General features: G+C 46.9%; 1 protein-coding gene across 1 annotated transcript in view; it reads right to left on the bottom strand.

Moving 5' to 3' along the window:
* SHROOM3 (shroom family member 3) overlaps positions 1–17,872 on the bottom strand; it is a 108,349-nt gene that overhangs the window by 22,448 nt on the left and 68,029 nt on the right. Inside the window, exons 3-5 of the mRNA XM_043513206.1 lie at positions 12,654–12,785; positions 5,433–8,751; positions 1,656–1,732 (exon numbers count right to left, since the gene is read on the bottom strand). Coding sequence (XP_043369141.1) covers positions 1,656–1,732; positions 5,433–8,751; positions 12,654–12,785 — 3,528 coding nt within the window. The remainder of the gene's footprint in view (positions 1–1,655; positions 1,733–5,432; positions 8,752–12,653; positions 12,786–17,872) is intronic.

Genomic DNA, 17,872 nt, shown 5'->3' with positions numbered 1-17,872 from the left:
AAAACCCAAGTACACAACATGACATGGGCCCAGTGCAGGGCTGCGGTGAGTGGGCACCAGAGTCAATGGAGTTTCAGGGGTGTATTTGGTCCCTGCACTCCATGTTTTATCTATCCAAAGAATCCTGACCATTAAGTGCAGGGCACTTTACATTCCACTGAAAAATATGCTAATATAACAGACGAATTGCGGATGCAGTAGAAACATCACAAAGATGTGAAGATAGTAATAACAATCCAGGAATGCTGCTCTTGGCAGGAAAACACATAACATAATAACCCCTCTCCTGCCCCTCTTGGCTCACTTTCAGATCTGGTGTTAAATTCAATTACTTAGAAAGCTGCTTGGAAACGATGGAAGTTACAATATCATGAAGAATTATGAAACACTGAAGGTAAAAAAAATGGAGAGGGCAGGAAGAGTTTAAGAATAAGAGCCAGCTGCATCATTCTCTAATGAGCACTGCAAACACTGTTCAAATCCTGTAGGAAAACTGCATGTTTTAAAATATTCAAAAATGGTGGTGACGTAGGACAAAATTCTCTTCTGTGGTTTATGCTACAATGTAGCATAGGAGGAGCATAGGAGTCATGAGACTGGATCAGAATCATCTAATCCAATATCCTGTCTCTGACTTGCCCTGTCTTATCCACCTGGATTGCATTTCCAGCACTCGCTGCATTGTTGCCTCGATGCCGTTCGAAGGCGATTTGGGAGATGGCTGGGGGTGTGATTCCCAACGTGATGAAAGGGTGGAAAGTATCTTTTTAGTCGGTGGCTGGAGAGCAGAATTCCCTTTTGACTAATTATCTTAATACTGCCTGGGTTTTGCTATGATCACATGTGTCTCGGTGTCTATAGCTTTGCGTAGGAGTCTTGTTAATATTTAAATTGCAACAAATATATAAAACTGACCACCTTGAAATCTGGTCAGTATCAAAAAGCCTGTTACTTAGCAGGGTCAGGTACTCTGCATGCCCCTGCACCCCCGACCCAGTCTGTGGGCTTTACAATCACATTTAAATGTGTCCCTCTCTCTATACTGAGTGGAAGACCCTGACTGTACAGGGAAAACAAGGAAACCGCCTCACAGCAAAGCCCCCACCCCAGCAAGGTACTTAACCACCTGCCCACCTATAGCCAATGGAAACGTTCATGTGCTAAGACTAGATACCCTGCTGGATCAGGGCCAAATAAACATACAGGAACATTAGGGTAATTTTTCTCCAGTTTCTCTCAGTTGTGGCTGTAGAGATTTACAGAGACCCAGGAATTTAAGGTGTGACATTTAACAATAGCCGGTCACACGTTGTCAGAGAGAAGTGTTATTTTTAAGTCAACAGGACTTCTGCATACTAAACGAGGATAGACCATGCTACAGAAATGTGCATTGGGGAGAGGAGATCGGAGAGAAGGTTTTACCTTTAACTAATTTCTGTGCTGAAAAACAAGAGCTAACAGCAGCTTAGCCCCTCTAACTCAGCCAGGTGTATCACGTACGACAACCAAAATGCAGTCTCCCAGTGCACCCACAGCATATGGTTTGTCCAGCTCCTAATATCCCATTCATTTAAATCGAAGACGTATTACAATTGCTGCCAACAACAAAGGGGTTAGCACCAGCAACTGGAGAAGAGACATAAATATAAACCTACCCATCTCCTGCACCAAACATGTAAGAAGGATTTTTCACCAAGTGGCCAAATTCATTACTTTCCCCTCTCAGCAAGTCCTGGAATACAAAAAGGAGCAGAGTGAGCAGCAAGTTGAAAACGGCTGAAGCTTCTTAACACAAGAGCACTCTGTGTGTCATTTACATTGGGAAGTAAAGAGCAGGAGTGTGGTCTAGTGGTTAGAGTAAAACTATGTCACCAGAGAACTTCTGAGGTGCTCGCTAAACCAAATGGATTCACCCCAGCTGACACACGGAGGCCTGCTTGGCAGCACTTCTACCACCACCCTCCCTAAGAGGTTCCACGGAAGGATGGGGGCCTACGTTCCCTTCAGAGCTGCCCCCCAGTGAAGGCTGCTGTGGAGATGCCATGAACCAGCCATTGCCTTCACTTCCCCAGCCAACACCGCTCCCTTTCCTGCTGGTCACCAAGGAAGGGGAGACTGTGGTGGTTTTCTGTGGCCAGTGGCTCTGTGGCCTGACTTACCACAATGGAAGCCAGAGTTGAATATTGTCCAGAGACTGAAAGAGCCTTCAACCACACTGTGATTCTGAGGCTGCCATTTTCCCATCACGCCCTTCCTCTGATTGGCAGGACAGCCCGTGTGAGCACAGCACAGATCTTGCTCCCATTACAATCAACGCAAGTTTTGCCCCAGGTGGCTTAAATGGGAACCGGATGAGGCCTGTGACTTCCTAAGTGGAAGCTAATTGTCAGTACTGCAGTGGTGCTCAGCTGGCCAGGGTAATTGTGCCCTGTAGCAGCAAAACCCTTTTCCTTGGACACCAAGCCACCATGCAGCTCTTCCTGACCAGAGCTCTGCCCAAGCCTAGCATAACGTGCCATAGCCAGCTCATCACCACTGCTGTACTGTAACAAGTCTCTCCATCCTTTCGGAGCCCATTTCTGATCCATGAGCCCACAGCTAGATCTTCAAAGACTCCCATGCAGACACCAAAATAAATGGCTGCATTTCAAAGGACCTCAGCAGGTTGGCTGCTCTGCTCTTTTGAAAGGCTAATCACTTGTCTCCATGGGAGTTGCTGGGTGCTGTGGACATTTGCAAATCCAGTGTTGAACACTGAAAAATCTGGCCCCGAGTTCTTTTGGAAATCTGGTTCCGACTGCTTCCCCCATAGGATTTAAGTCTATTACCTGACAGGACAGTAAATGCTGAGCATTAATTTCAAGAGCTCAATCTTTCCTCCCTAACTTTTCTAATGAGGTTTTCAGTGTAGGGCCTTCTATTCCAATTTTTCCCAGGTTTTGTTTGGTCTCTTTCCATTGTTGAGCATGAGAGGGATAGGGTTTGTGCTGATCTTGATTTAGATGTTGGGGAGCTGAAAGATAGGTGGGCTGAGACAAGTCAAAAGAGCAGAGAGAGGAAGACAGAGACTGTGCTCTGCAGACCGAGGGCTAATAATTCCACATGGCTATTGATTTCCTCACGTCTTTAAACAAATTCCTACAGCGACACCGTGCTGGGATGCATATTCAGCATGAAGAGAACAGCATATACCATAAGCAAAGCCCTGAATAGCATAAAATGAGCTAAGTAGGCTTATAAAATGAGAATGAATGTTTTCCACAGAGGAGCTGAGCTGGTTAAAAAAAAACAACTGTGTGTTCCCCTCTTCACACACACTTTTACATTTTTGGTTCTGTACTGTGGACTCTAGCCCCAATTCTGAACAACATCCCTATTCATGAAAGCAGACGCATAACTTAAGTCCTAATGGATTTTTAACTATGTGCTTGAAGTTAAACATAAAGATGCTTTCCTGAATCAGGGTCTAAGAGTAAAATTTTCAGTAGTGCCTAATTGCTTTACGGCCCTAAGTCCTATTTTCAAAAGTCAAAAGCCTAAAGCACTTTTGAAAAGTAGGATTTTGGATTGTAAATCATTTAGGACACTTTTGAAAGTGTTACCCTTATTGCTGGATTTAAGCATGTGCTTAAGTGATTTTCTGAACTCGGGTTGGTTAGAGTATCTGCACAGTTGTTATCTTCTTCCCAGCGTCAGTTCCTCAGCTCACACCATTTGGCACCTTCAATCTCACTAATGCATGCATGGGGAAAAAAGCAAAAACAAGCCACCAGGGAAAATAATAATAAAAGGTCTCAGGATGCTCACAATTTGTGCCCCTGATAAAGACAACAGGCTTGGTAAACAGGAGCTTGGAACAACTGGTTTCCAGACTGCCATCGTATAGTACCTTTTAGTGGGGGGGGACGGGGGGGAATATCTTCTGTCTGTACTTTCTCATCTGGAATCCTGGTTATTTTTGTTCCTTCTCTGAAATGCACCAGGATTCAGAATTGGCTTTGCTTCTTGGTTTTCACAATAACTCTTTCTTAAGGATATGTCCTCTTATTGAATATGAAATGTTTCACAATTGACAGCAGTTGTAGTAATGTTATGTAGATGGGTCCATCGTCCAGAGTGGGGAAAAAACGATGGGATGTAAGCACTAGCTAGGTAAGGTGTTTTAGCCATTTGATATTTAGGTGCTGGTTTTTATGCTCTCCATTTAGAAAGCAGCGAAAGGACTGATGCATTTCAAGGTGGGAGATTTAAAGCAAAGTGTACGATGGTTTTAGGAAGGACAGGCTCCCATTCTTGGTGCATTTCAGAGAGGTTCTCACTCAGCAGAGCACTCCATTTGCTAGCTTATTCAATCCTTATTTAATTTACTCTACTAAATACTAGAATATCGCAACTGGATAATTTTTTTACAGTGGCAGCGGTTCCAGATGTAGATGTTCTTGTTGAGTGGAGCTATACCTTAAAATCTGGGCCTACATGGGCAGCTAGGAAACATTTTTAGAAATAATTCTGCCTATCGAGCTTTCATGCTGTGTTTTCGCTCCATCTCCCGCTCTCTCTCTTTCCAGCGAAGGGACCCGATATGAAAACGATGGGACGAATCAGCCCGGCTCCACTCATTGCCGTGGTGTCAATGGAGTTATACACTGCTTTACACCAGCTGAGGATCTGGCCCAGGATCTTGCTATCTTTGAAGTTCACTTGCTTCATTTGCTCTCACTAGAGTCACTCAGCCCTCCCATCCATTTGTGGCAGCATCATGATTTTCACAACAACCGACTGGATGTAGAAAATATTGGCCCGGTTTCTCCCCCGCATTTGGACAGTAGGGGGATTCTCCAGGGTTGTAGAGGTAATTTAATGGCTCCTAAGGCGTACTCCTTCCTGCAGGCAGCAGTGAGGGCATGGCTGGGGAAAAGGGGCGCATGGTTGGGCTTCCATGCACCCCAGCTGTTGTCATGGCCTTTCGGAGTCATTGGTGCCCCTAGCTGGCTCTAATTTATGCCAGGGAAATGGCCTGCTGCACTGCAGCTCCAGGATTGGGGGAGTTTAAGGACACCTTTGTATACCCCTTTTCAGAGCTGTGCTCCGTGCTTCTGAGCTGCAGCCAAGCCTCTAGACCTAGGATTTCAGACAAGGAATACGCAGCAGGAGCAGATGTACTCTTAAAAGCATTTACACAAACATCCTTTCCCCAAGCAAATCTCCCTAGTGTTAACAAAACGGGAAGAGAAATACAGAAGGCGTGTGCTATCTAGCCAACCAGCATTTCAAACTGCACCAGGATAATTTAAACAGACCATATGGTCTATATCGCAGTACACATTTAACCACATTGTGTGTATGGATAACTGAATGTCAGGCAAGCATCATAACACCCGCAGCCCACAGAGACTTCTTGCCTGCGAATATCAATTGGACAATATACTTACCCGGTGTTTCTTGTCGGCTGTAGGAGATGACCTAGAGCGCACATGCACCGTGACTGACTGATTATCAGATCTATCGAGCAAGTCTTCTGCAGACACCGATTTCCCAGATTTCCCAGGCAATGAGGCCTTTTTAAAGGCCTGCTCTTCCATCCTGTAGAGGAGTTGGTCGTGTGAGCCACGCTGACCTGCCTGAGTGCTTTTCAGGAGCTCCGGTTTGGCTCTGTTATCTCGACGTCTGTCCATTTTAAACTGACTTGCAAAGGAACTGCTGCTTCCATCCAGGTGCCCTTTCTTTTGCTCAAACCCATTGAGATCAAAGCAGCCCGTCAGCCCGGGGGGAAGGGTACAGGAGACCCGGCCCGTTCTAGATACCTGCTCTAGCGACTGTCTCCGGCGGTAAAGCTTCTGATCCTGGAGAGAATTCATGCTGGAGGCAGAGGAGAGGCTCTGGCAGTCCAGGCCGCTGGCTTTCAGGTAGGAGCTTTGTGAGTGCTCTCTCAGGACCCCAGCGTCGTGAGAAGGCCGCTTTCCAGTTTTGCGTTCAATGTAGTCCGCGAGCGCGTTCTGTTGGAGCTGCTTCAGCTCCGGCTTGGAGAGATTAATGGTGGAGCGAGCTTTGTTCTCTCGCTCAAAGATCTTGCGCCGATCAGCCACAGTGTTTTCTGGGAAGATGAAATGGAGGCCTTTCTTCTGGGAGGAAAAGGGCGAGGGCTCATGGTCTGAGACACCCACTTCATTTATTTTCTCTGGCTCGGAGTAGGACCTCTTCTTCTGCTCGGCTGTCAGACGCTTCCTGCCCCCGATGCGGGACATGGGCTGTGACAGCCCAGCGTGGCTCTCCTTCTCCGTATAATCCAGGAGAGCGACACTGTTCTGCGTAGGAGTGACGCTGTGTCTCTCCTTGGGGACATGAGGGGAAGCTGTGGTGGTCCTCATTCCAACGTGGGCCGAGGCCGGCCTCTGTGCACTCCTCTTAGGTTTGCTCCTAAAGGATGGGCTGACGTCAAGGTCTTTGCGCCTGAACGATGTGGCTCGTAGGACCTTGGACTGAGCGTCTTTAATGCTGTTTCTGTAGTTTCTGCTGAACGAGATATCCGGCTGCGTTCCAGGAGCATCTTGGACATTATCCCTCCACAGGATTTCCTTCTCTGGCTCGCACATCAGCTGGACCGTGCTTTTGCTCCTTGTCAGACCATAGTACTCACTCGGCCGCACCTGATTTGCTGCCGCCGCCATCTGCTGCTCCACAGGATGCCAGTCAACCTCCTCAGGCTTCGCACTCCCGTTCCTGCTCACCGGCTGCACACACGGTGGCGTCTCACAGCCAGTCATGCTGGGTAGCCTGCATGGCTCGCTGGATGGCTGGCCATGCTCTTGGGAGTTTGTCTTGTTCCGTACGTCCTCCGTGCTGTTAAGAGAGCACCTAGTGCCGGATGATTGGCTTGGCCTATTTGGCCCATAATTATGTCCAAAGCTGGGCACACCTATGCTCGGGGGCCTTTGACTGCCTTGCTCACGTTGCTCGATCTTGCTGACCTTCTCCAGCACAGAACAGTGGGATTTGCTGGATTCCAGTTTCCCAGGCTGGATGCTTTGGGTGCTGCTGGAGCTTAGCCGGCTCCTGCTGAAATCGGAGGCCTTTGGGTGCAGCAGAGAAGAGGGCTCCTCGTACTTTGGCTCTGCATTGTGGAATGGGGCCATGCTGGTGACGTCATCCTCATGCCGTGTGAAGGTTTGTCTGTCCAAATCGCTCCATTGGCCACACCCTTGCCCTCTTCGATCCTTCTCTGCTTTATTATTGCGATTTGTGAAAGACAGTTTGGCATCAGAATAGCCCTCGCATTGTTGCATCTCCTTTAGCTCCAAACTATTTTGCCTTCTGGTGCTCTCTAGGCTGTTCTGCAAGGATGAAAAGCCAAGCTGCTTGGCTTGACCGTAACACCACTGATTCTGGCTGGTGGGGTCTCTCTCACTTTTCTGTAGATGAGCATTTTTTTCCTCCTGCAACTCAGCCGCCCAGTACTCCTTGGGCTGACAGAGAGCTTTGCTTCCACTGGCATCCCTCGAGTGGGCTTGCAGTTGCTGTGAATTGTGGTTGGAGTGCGGGGTGTTGCTTGTGCTCTCTCGGATGCCATGTGATGCCAAATAAAGGGAGCCTGACTTGTCCTTTTGGGAAGGGGTTGAATGGACGTCAGGGCCTGATGTACTGTGCGGTTTGTACTGAGCGAATTTTGCTTCCTGCTTTTTCTCTGCAGCTGGTGGCCCGTGGTCCAGCCGATAGAAGATGGCTGATCTGTTTGTAACACTTCGGTTTCCATTCTCATCGATGCCAGAATGCCTGCAGACCGGGGCCTTCTCATACGAGGCTGGAAGAGGTGGAGCGTATCCACTCTCTTTGGCCAGAGCTGGATAAAGCATCCCATTATTGCTTGCCGAAGGCTGGGGCACCTGGGCAAAGTGTGGTTCAGGGGAAGGTACAGGGTAGACGCCAGTAGGAAGCAAAGGCTGTCCCGGCTGTGCTGCCTGAGAATAGCTCTGCTTCGGTTTCACTGTGGGGCTGCTCTCAGGGCTCTTCTCCACCACAGTGTGCAGCTGCCCTTCCACAAACATGGGTTTCAGCAGCTGTCCCTGCCCCAGGGAGGCAGTGCCAGATGACGGAGGCCAGGCCCCTTTCGGCTGAACTCGACACGGCTTATTTTGATCGAGACTGGAACAGGAGCTGGGCCTCTCGTGGTGCCTTATTGCCGCATAGCTGTCACTGCGAGTTGGTGGCATGGGGGGCCCCTTCGGGTGCTGACCCTCACTGTCAGAGGAGCTCCTCCTTTGCTGGCCCCAGAAGGGGACTCCGCTGTACCGGCTGTGACCATGCAGCCTGCTGTAGCCACGGCCTTCTGTCTGCGTCCGCCCCTTGCCGCTTGTACGCAGCGCGGAGGAGTTCACTTCGTACTCCTCAGAGACCCCTCGCTGGGCGTTGTAGACTGTCTTGATGTACCTGATGTCAGCCTGCCTCATCCCTTCCTGCGGGCTGCCTCGGGAGTGCACGTTGTCCATGGAGAAGGAGCGCTCCTTGCAGAAGGAAGGCGCTGGACACTCGGGGATGCTGGAGTTGGTGGAGAAGGAGCTGTAGGCGGAGTCCCTCTTGCTGTGGAGTTGGGCAAGCTGGTCGATGCTGTTGGTGGACTTGGCTGGCGAAAGATGGCCAGGGTGATATCCAGAAGGAGATTGGTCCAAGGTCTCCATGCTACCCCATGAGCTGTACTGGTCAGGGCTTCTCCTCAGATAGCCATGGTCATAGCCAGAGAGATCACTCGTTGAGGAACTAGAGGAGAGAGAGAGAGAAGTGAAAAATAGACTGTTAGCGAAAGAAACATGCTTTGGCTTATAAACGAGCTCAGAGGCAAGATGTTTAGTTTTTAGAAGAACAGACGAAAACCCATATTTGGGCCTGACTCTGTTTGCTGTCTGCAGTCATCTTGGTTTACTAAGAGAAATTGCTTGACATTGCAACACGTCTCCTATTTATCACTGGGGGCGGGGCGCGCGGAGGAGGGGGAATAAAGGCGGAAGCACTGTGAAAACTTTGGAGCCAGGGAAGATCTGCCGCACCCATCAAACCCATCCAAAGCATTTAAAAAATAAAAATAAATGCAGATGCCAGAGAGGGAAAGAGCAAGGGAGTAGGAGCAGCTTTTGGGGGGAGGAATTGAATCTCTCCCTTTTTTTTCTTTTTATGGAGTTGAAGGCTACACCCTGGCAGTCTTCCTGGAAACTCAACTGTAGCAGTGAAATTTTGTTTGCTGTGAGAAAACTAAACAGACAAGACAGAAAGGAGACAGGGGGCATGTGTGTGTGGATGTCTGTGTGGGAAGGAAATTACAGTAGTGTTTTGATAAGGCCCCAGGAAGTCTTTAGAGCCTCACCATGGATGTAGTTTAGCAGGCAAGGGCGTTCCCCGTTAAGGGATCTGCAGAGCATTAGCTAGGTCAGATATAAGTTGGTGGAGGAACCTCTGATGTGGTCACTGGAAGTCTGTCCATAAAGAACACTATTCAAGTAGTTACTGGGAGGGAGGTAGCTGCTCTTGTTCCAGACACAATTATGTTTCAGAATGTGTTTGTTCACATTAAGGGGGAAGGTGACGAGGTTTTAAATTGTTGGGCGGGACTTTCTAGGCTCACAACTGCTGTTTCACTCAATCAAGTGTTTCTGGGGCTAAAGAGGGTAATTTGAGGTACTACTTTTCCTCTCCCTTTGTCCTATGCAACTCTCTCGGGACACAGCTCACGCTGTAGTCGTTTAAATGCCACTATGAGCAATGGCTGGAAGGAGTTGCTTGGGAGCAATGTAAAATGATACCCTCATTCCCCTACACAAGGAGCTGAGCATGCTGCTCCATCACAGCCATTGTAGCTCATGGGAGATGGGGATTCTCAGTAGCTCTGAACATCAAGTTACCATGTCCTCTAAGGCAGCTGGTGTAAGGTAAAGCAGCCCCCAGGCTAATCTGTAGCCACTAAAGAGTCCATGGTGCCTCTCAAAACACATTCAGACTGTAACCTCCCCATGCACAGCTGGACTGAAGGAGTTAAGCTGTGCAAAGGACAGCTAGAAAGAGAGATGGGTGGATAGCCTTAAGGAAAGGCAGCGAGAAGGAGACTGCCTGTAAAGCAAAGGATAAGATACGTGTAGGAAGGGCTGCAGAGACACATATACGGACATGGAGGGGAATAACGTCAATGAAACCTCAAAACAGCAATGTTGTTCATGTCCAGTGTCAGCTGCTGATCTGCTTTCACATTTTATTTTGTTTCTTTTTTTAATCAACATTGGGCTATGGGTTTCAGACCCCAACAGCCAGATTCTCAGCCAGGGCCCCAGCATCACACCACACACTCCCGATGTGTGGAGTTGGCAAACTGACCACTAGATGCCACTGGTGTTCCTCATTAAAAACACCTGGAGGAAAAAGCAACCCTGGCAGCAGGGAATCCAGGCTGGAGTTCTCTGCCAGAAATGCAGCAGCTGTGATGCAAAGCCCCTTGCTCTCAGATGAATGGGCTGCTAACAGGATAATTTGAGCGGAGGGCTGGAGGGGAACACGCATTTCTACTGTAACTCTTTTTTTGTAATCCTAGTTTGTCTTCCCCTGCCCCACCCCACAGGCTCTTTGGAGCTGGTTCTTGGCTGACATTTGCTGTGCCAGCGTTTAAATTGCCCAGAGGGTTTTCACAGAAGCTGTGAGGAGAATGCCCTCCTTCTGAAGCCCATCTGCCTTTCAAGGGGAAACGAAGAGGGTAGAATTTTGTACATCTCTCCCCAGACTGCCCTTGACACTTACTGACAAGTGTCTTCTGGATCTTCTTAGCGCAGTCGGAGATACATCTGTACAGACTCTGAAAAGAGAACACCTCCCCCGCCCCCTTCCCCCCCCCCCCACAGGCTGGGATCATGGCATTTGTTCAAGTTTGCAGCTTAAATAATGGCTGGAAGGGTCGGATACCATATTCTTTTAACAGAACTAGGATCCCAGGCTTAGTCTTCTGGGACTGGTAACCCACCACACTGACTTAGGAGGGAAACACACACACATAATTATAACTCTGACCCCTGCAGAAAGCAACTGGCAACATCAGGAAATCCCTCACTGAACGTCTCACCCTGGGAGGGCCATCAGTGATGTAATACCTTTGGCTATAATGACTGCTCATGAAAGCTGCTTGTTACACTGATGGGTGATGTTTCCATGCTGCCTGGGTCATTTTCTTATTTCTTTTTATTTGCTAATTGTTGTGAGGGATAGCTCAGTGGTTTGAGCATTGGCCTGCTAAACCCAGGGTTGTGAGTTCAATCCTTGAGGGGGCCATTTGGGAACTGGGGCAAAAATTGGAGATCGGTCCTGCTTTGAGCAGGGGGTTGACCTCCGGAGGTACCTTCCAACCCTCATATTCTATGATTCTACTGTTTTTTCTTCACTGGGGAAAGCAACAGGGTGGAGAATGTTTGTGAGGTCTTGAAGGTCCTGGGAGTGTCTCTCTCAGATACTACTATCGATAAAAACTCAGGGCTGGCTAAACACATTTTTAAAAGTTTTCTGCTTAACATGGGTTTAAAGGAGTTGCCCAGTCAGAGTAGAGCAGGGAACACAGTGTTTAATCTCTGAAGGAACCAGTTTTCAAGACTAGCTCTAGGTCTTGAGTTGTTACATCACAGAAGTACAGTAGGACTTGGCTAGGTCCCTGCCTAGAGTTGTCATCTAGCTCTTAGTGTGATGCTGAGATTTGACTCAGACTCTACTGAGATGGTTGGAATACAGGTCCAGATTTTTAAGGGAGTTCATCACCAACATTTCCTATAAATAAACAGGTTTCAGAGTAGCAGCCGTGTTAGTCTGTATTTGCAAAAAGAAAAGGAGTACTTGTGGCACCTAAGGTGCCACAAGTACTCCTTTTCTTTTTTCATAAATAAACAGGCACCTAAATAAAATGCAGCTGACTGCTTCATTTAGATGCCACGTAGAAGCTGAGTGTTTGTAAAAATCCAGCCCCAACTGTGGATGATGAGCACTTTTGAAAATTTTGCCTGTACATATTAGGGGCAAATGATCGTATTGGCCTGACACATTGTGTCCCATTCCTTTGTCTTTGTTCTATATTTAGGCCCTGATCCTGCAGTGAGCTCCACACAGGCAGATCCTCGAGCCAACACGGAGCCCCGTTGAAGTCACTGATGCTCTAGGGATCATTGGAGCACACTGTTGGCTCAAGGCCTCAGCTTAGAAGCCTTGTGGACTGGTCTTACTACGTGTATGTAAAGTGTTGACAGGCACTACATAGAAAAATAATGATAATAATCATAGCAGCCAAATACTGCAGTACTTATCTAGTGCTTGACCCAGAGCCTAATGAAATCACTGGGTGTCTTTCAACTGACTTCACTGAACTGTATGTCCTTATACACATAAAATTAGCATTTAAGTCAATGGGAGTTTTGCTTGTGTAAAGGCTGGGTAAGGACTGGCAGGATCTGTCCGAATGCACCGAAGTAGGTTGCAATAGACAGGCAGTCCGGCAGGGATGACTGATTTTATTGCTCAGAGAGGAAGTCTACTTTTTCTGGATGAGTAGAGTGTTTTCTTTTCTTGGAATGATACACTAAACAAAAACAACTCTGCTGTATTCCTCTGAGTTTTACAGTACATGGCCAAGACCACATGGCCCTCACCTGGAATGGTAGGACTGATGCCAAGGAGTGCCAATCGTGCCCTGAGATATTTGCATCATGCTGGGATCGGGTTGGTTCTCTATGAATTTGGTTGAATGCCAGGAGTGCGGTCGGCCCACAAGTTCAGCCCGCCTAGGTAGAAAGAGAGAGGGATCCGAAATATTAGCAACACCCAGTCATTTGGCTCTTTTAGATTCATAGATTCATAGATATTAAGGTTAGAAGGGACCATTATGATCATCTAGTCTGACCTCCTGCACAACGCAGGCCACAGAATCTCACCCACCCACTCCTGCGATAAACCTCTCACCTATGTCTGAGCTATTAAAGTCTTCAAACCATGGTTTAAAGACTTCAAGGAGCACAGAATCCTCCAGCAAGTCTATGGGTGTTCTCCAGAATTACAACACATTTTAGCAACACACTTATAGTAAAAGCTCATCATTTTACATGCAGTGCTTTTATATACATTTTAACAGGACAATGATGTTCAGCAGATTATGAGTTTCCAAATAATACCTCACAAGGTATACTTTGTACAAAATGATATCATAACCATATAGAAGTGTTGAACATAGCAGTACAGGATGTCACACCCTGACTCTCCCAACCCCAGCATCCCCCATTACCCCTGACATCCCTAACTCCAGCATCTCCCATGACCCAAACCCCCAGTATCCTCAGCCACTGTGTAACCCCCACACTCCCACCATCCCCATGACTCCACTCTGCCGCTGACCTCCCCACTGGGGCAACCTGTCATCATCCTTCAGTTGCTGCCACTTGGTGTCCCCTGTCTCCCCATCTCTGTGCACCCCTCTCTCCCCATCTCTGTGTGTCCCTGTCCCTCCCGCCCCATCCCTGTGCACCCCTCTCCCCCCATCTCTGTGTGTCCCTGTCCCTCCCTCCCCTTCCCATCTCTGTGCACCCCTCTCTCCCCATCTCTGTGTGTCCCTGTCCCTTCCTCCCCTTCCCATCTCTGTGCACCCCTCTCTCCCCATCTCTGTGTGTCCCTGTCCCTCCCTCCCCTTCCCATCTCTGTGTGTCCCTGTCCCTCCCTCCCCTTCCCATCTCTGTGCTCCCCTCTCTCCCCATCTCTGTGTGTCCCTGTCCCTCCCTCCCCTTCCCCATCTCTGTGCACCCCTCTCTCCCCATCTCTTGTCTGGGGCAAGAGCCATGTAAACGGACATTGGCAAATAAATATCAATCAGCACATATCACTCCTCATGCTTCTGTTTGCTGCTCCTTTTCAGGCAATTAATTTGAAAGAACACCGAGTTATTCATGCCTCCTGCCGCATGTACACATGACAGCACACATTCCCACCCAGGCAAACTCATCCTCATGCCAATATGTGCCCATCAGCACATACTCTGACATGCTTACACACATGGATATGTACAAACATAGTGACCACTGACACGCAAACTTATTCAAAATTGTTACCCAGTCCACTGGCTCCTGGTAGAGATTTTTCTTCGTGTATCTTAATTACAGACATGGGCCCTGATCCAGCAGGATGCTGATCCCTTATACCCACCCATATGGACACAGGAGTCCACCTACATGGATTAGCTTGCAGAATCGGTGCTTTTTTGGTAGCAGCTACAGAATGTACTGTGTGATGCTACTTGATAAAAATCCAATAGATAATTAACATTTTTCAAAAGGTATTGTTTGTATTAAAGTAATGGCTGGCAGAGTTATCTAAAGAATTAATGCCCATAAAGAGAAAGCTTGGGCAATATTACATAGGGTTCTTCAGTCCCTTCAGTGCCTATAAATGCCTACAATGACATATGACCAACGAAGTACCATCTATGATTGTCCTTTACATCTTACAGTACCTTTCATTTAGCCAGCCATCTCTTCACAGTGTGTGTCCCAGGTTGCAAATGCAGCCCTAGCACAAGAAGGGTTTAATTGCTTCAGTCATCATTGCTGCACAGAATCTCAAGCAGTTTTGGGCAAACACACCATTTTAAAGCACAGAGTGGCCGAGGAGAAAGTCAAGCCAGGGAACCAGCTCAGTAGTTAAATGGACCTGAATGGGCTCTCTTTGGTCCCAGAGCCTGATTCTTTCCATTTTTCTTTCTTTCCCTCTGTGTTTGAACTCCCTCTCCTCATTTTTGTCTGTCATTTTGGTATAGCCCCATCACGGTAGCAGCCACGCTCTCTGGGTGATACTCAGTCCAATGCTGAGGGCCAGCACAAGACCTATGTACTACCCACATCTCACAGAAGTCCCAACTTTCTAACAGATGAATCACCTTATAGATAACTCAGCCTGAACATACAGCATAACAACTGTACAATTCAAGGCAAAATAATACTTCTCTGTGCCAGGTCTCTCTCAGAAGTCTTTGTCTCACTGAGATTTTCATACATTATGCACAATGTGTTCCAAATAAATTAATAAATAAAAAGCCCTAGGTAGACACAAAACAGATATTTTGACCATGGCTTCCACTAGTGCTGCATGAAGTTGTGGAAAAGATGGTCAAAGGATAATATAATCTATAAATGCTACTGCTATGAGCCAGATATGCAGCTGGTATTATGCAGTTGATATAAATTGGTATTTACACCAGCTGAGGATCTGGTTCCATGTTCTTCTTAAGGAGAAAGTGCTGAGAAAAATTAGGGCATAACACCATTTCACTATTTTTTGCAAACCATTTTCTAAAGATTCCAGAAGAACAAACCATTATTTCAGTTTTAAGAAAAAAGAAAAGGAGTACTTGTGGCACCTTAGAGACTAACAAATTTTTTAGAGCATAAGCTTTCGTGAGCTACAGCTCACTTCATCGGATGCATTCAGTTTTAAGGGCACCTTTGATCTTCATGAAGGAAAGAGATCTGTTTTATCTCCCTGTTATGACAGGATCTCATTAATAAGAGCTAAACTGAAAATTTAAAAAGGAGGAGCTGAACAAATCAAAATTTTACCTGTAGGTATGTTTAAACAGAGCTCTTTTGTTCCATCCCTTGCCAAGAAAACAAGGAAACTGAATGTGGTCGGGTGGAAGGCTGACGGAACTGGATTTACAAAGTAACTCATATTGTCACCTTCTCTTATTCCTGAAGCGTCCCTTCATAACACAAAGAGACTTGGGGATTTAAAGGATTTCTTTGTCGTTTTGATAGAAGCGAAACCTACGCCATTTTCATTTCTTGCTTGGGAAAGCCCATTGTTTGACAGATAGAAGTATGTTTTCCCTTGAATCCTTCAGCAAAGAGCTGTAAGAATTGTGCTGCCCAGTCCTTTAAGCCATTAATACTTTAAAAACAATTCAACCAACAATCCTGTCATAGCTTCATGAGTAAACAAGGAAGCTGTGAATCTAACTCAAAAGACAAGCACTACAAATTTAAGTGGGGGATAACCTTGCATTGTGTCCACATCTAGTTGTTGCTGAAAATGTGGATTAAGTGTAATAGAATCATAGGAGAGTTTAAACTAATAGTGGTGGTGGGTGCTTTGGTACAGGTGCACAAAACTCTGTGCACGCAAGCTCTGTGGAAAATCGGAGACTGAAACATGTGTTTGTGCCCCAAACTAACAAGACTAACTGATCCAACTCCTATTGAATTTAATGGAAATGCTCCTTGTGACTTCACTAGGATTGGACCCACAAGTCTACAGATAATTGTTCAGCTGATGTCTTCTGTGTAAGTGTGTGTCTGCGCCTGTGTGCATGTGGTACAACACCATAGGTTCCTGGCATGTGCCTTCTAACACAGGATTAGTCAAGGAGCTTGCTCTTTCAGGTATTTGCACAAATCTAGTTTACTCCTAATAAGGCCGTCCTTAGAGGAAGGAGACTGGTGCAATGGAAAATGCTGGATCTGCAGCTGAATATTTACCTCCAATTGTGTATTATGGGAAGATGACCACATTTAACTCATCAAAGCAAAGCACTGGTTTACCAAAGGCAGGTCTTGATTGCAGTCTTTGTAAAAAACATTCCATACATGTGCTTTACCCCAGGGTACAGGTTCCAGGTACCAATATAAAATCACTGCAAGAGTAAACATTTTTTAAAAATGGCCATAGAACTGGCTTTGGAGAGGCTGCAATATTGTGAGAACCTGACTCTTATCCTAGACAGATAGGCACAGTTGTAAGCCTTGCAGTTAATTTCTGACTCAAGACAAACAATGAGCCAGACCCTCCGCTGGTGTAAATAAGTGTAGTTCCATTGGCTTCAGTGAAGCCAGGCCAATTTACAGAAACCAAGAATCTCACCAGAAAGTAAGTATTTCAAAAGGCAAAACTGCTTCAGCCCTGAGCCCGCGCTCAAACCCGGAACCCCTTCCTGTACCCCAAACCCCTCATCCCCGGCCCCACCCCAGAGCCTGCACCCATACCCCAACCCTTTGCCCCAGCCCTGAGCTCCCTCCCCAAACCTGGAGCCCCTGCTACACTCTAAACCCCTCATCCCTAGCCACACCCCAGAGCCTGCACCCCCAGCCCAGAGCCCTGACCCCCTCCCGCACCTCAACCCCCCGCCCCAGCCCAGAGCCTCTCCCACACCCCAAACCCCTCATCCCCAACTCCATTGGGTCACGGCCATCAATAATTTTCTTCAACTGAGTCCCCAGAAAAAAAGTTTGAAAGCTGCTCATCTAGACCATCCCTGACAGGTGTTTGTCTAACCTGCTCCTACAAACCTCCAATGATGGAAATTCCACAATCTCCGTAGGCAATTTATTCCAGAGCTTAACCACCCTGACAGTTATGAATTTTTTCCTAATGTCCAACCTAAACCTCCCTTGCTGCAGTTTAAACCCATTGCTGCTTGTCTTATGTCAGTGGTTAACGAGAACAATATTTCTCCCTTCTCCTTGTAACAACCAGAGCGGGTCTGATTCTCCTCTCACACCTTTTTAACACCAGTGTTGCTCACTTCATGTCACAACAGTTTTGTCTGACTTAGATCAGTGTAGCTGAGAGGAAAATCAGGCCCAGTTGTTGAAAAGTATTTGCTTTATTTTTGACTGAGTTCCTGATCAAAAGGAAAAAAAATTATCCTAATTTCTGTGCTGATTTTGAGAAAAGAAATAAAGCATACCTGGGAAAAAGCTTTTTGGTTTTGCCATTTTAAAAACAAAGAGGAAAAACAGCAATAGGAGAAGGCAACAGTGAGACATTTAAATTCACTTGCTTTTATCAGTGTGTTGAAGATTACTCTGATTTAGTGTTTATCTTGCACTGT

This window comes from Dermochelys coriacea, chromosome 4 (genome assembly GCF_009764565.3).
Source record: "Dermochelys coriacea isolate rDerCor1 chromosome 4, rDerCor1.pri.v4, whole genome shotgun sequence".
NCBI lineage: Eukaryota > Metazoa > Chordata > Testudines > Dermochelyidae > Dermochelys > Dermochelys coriacea.
This window is presented reverse-complemented; position numbering and strand designations above follow the sequence as displayed.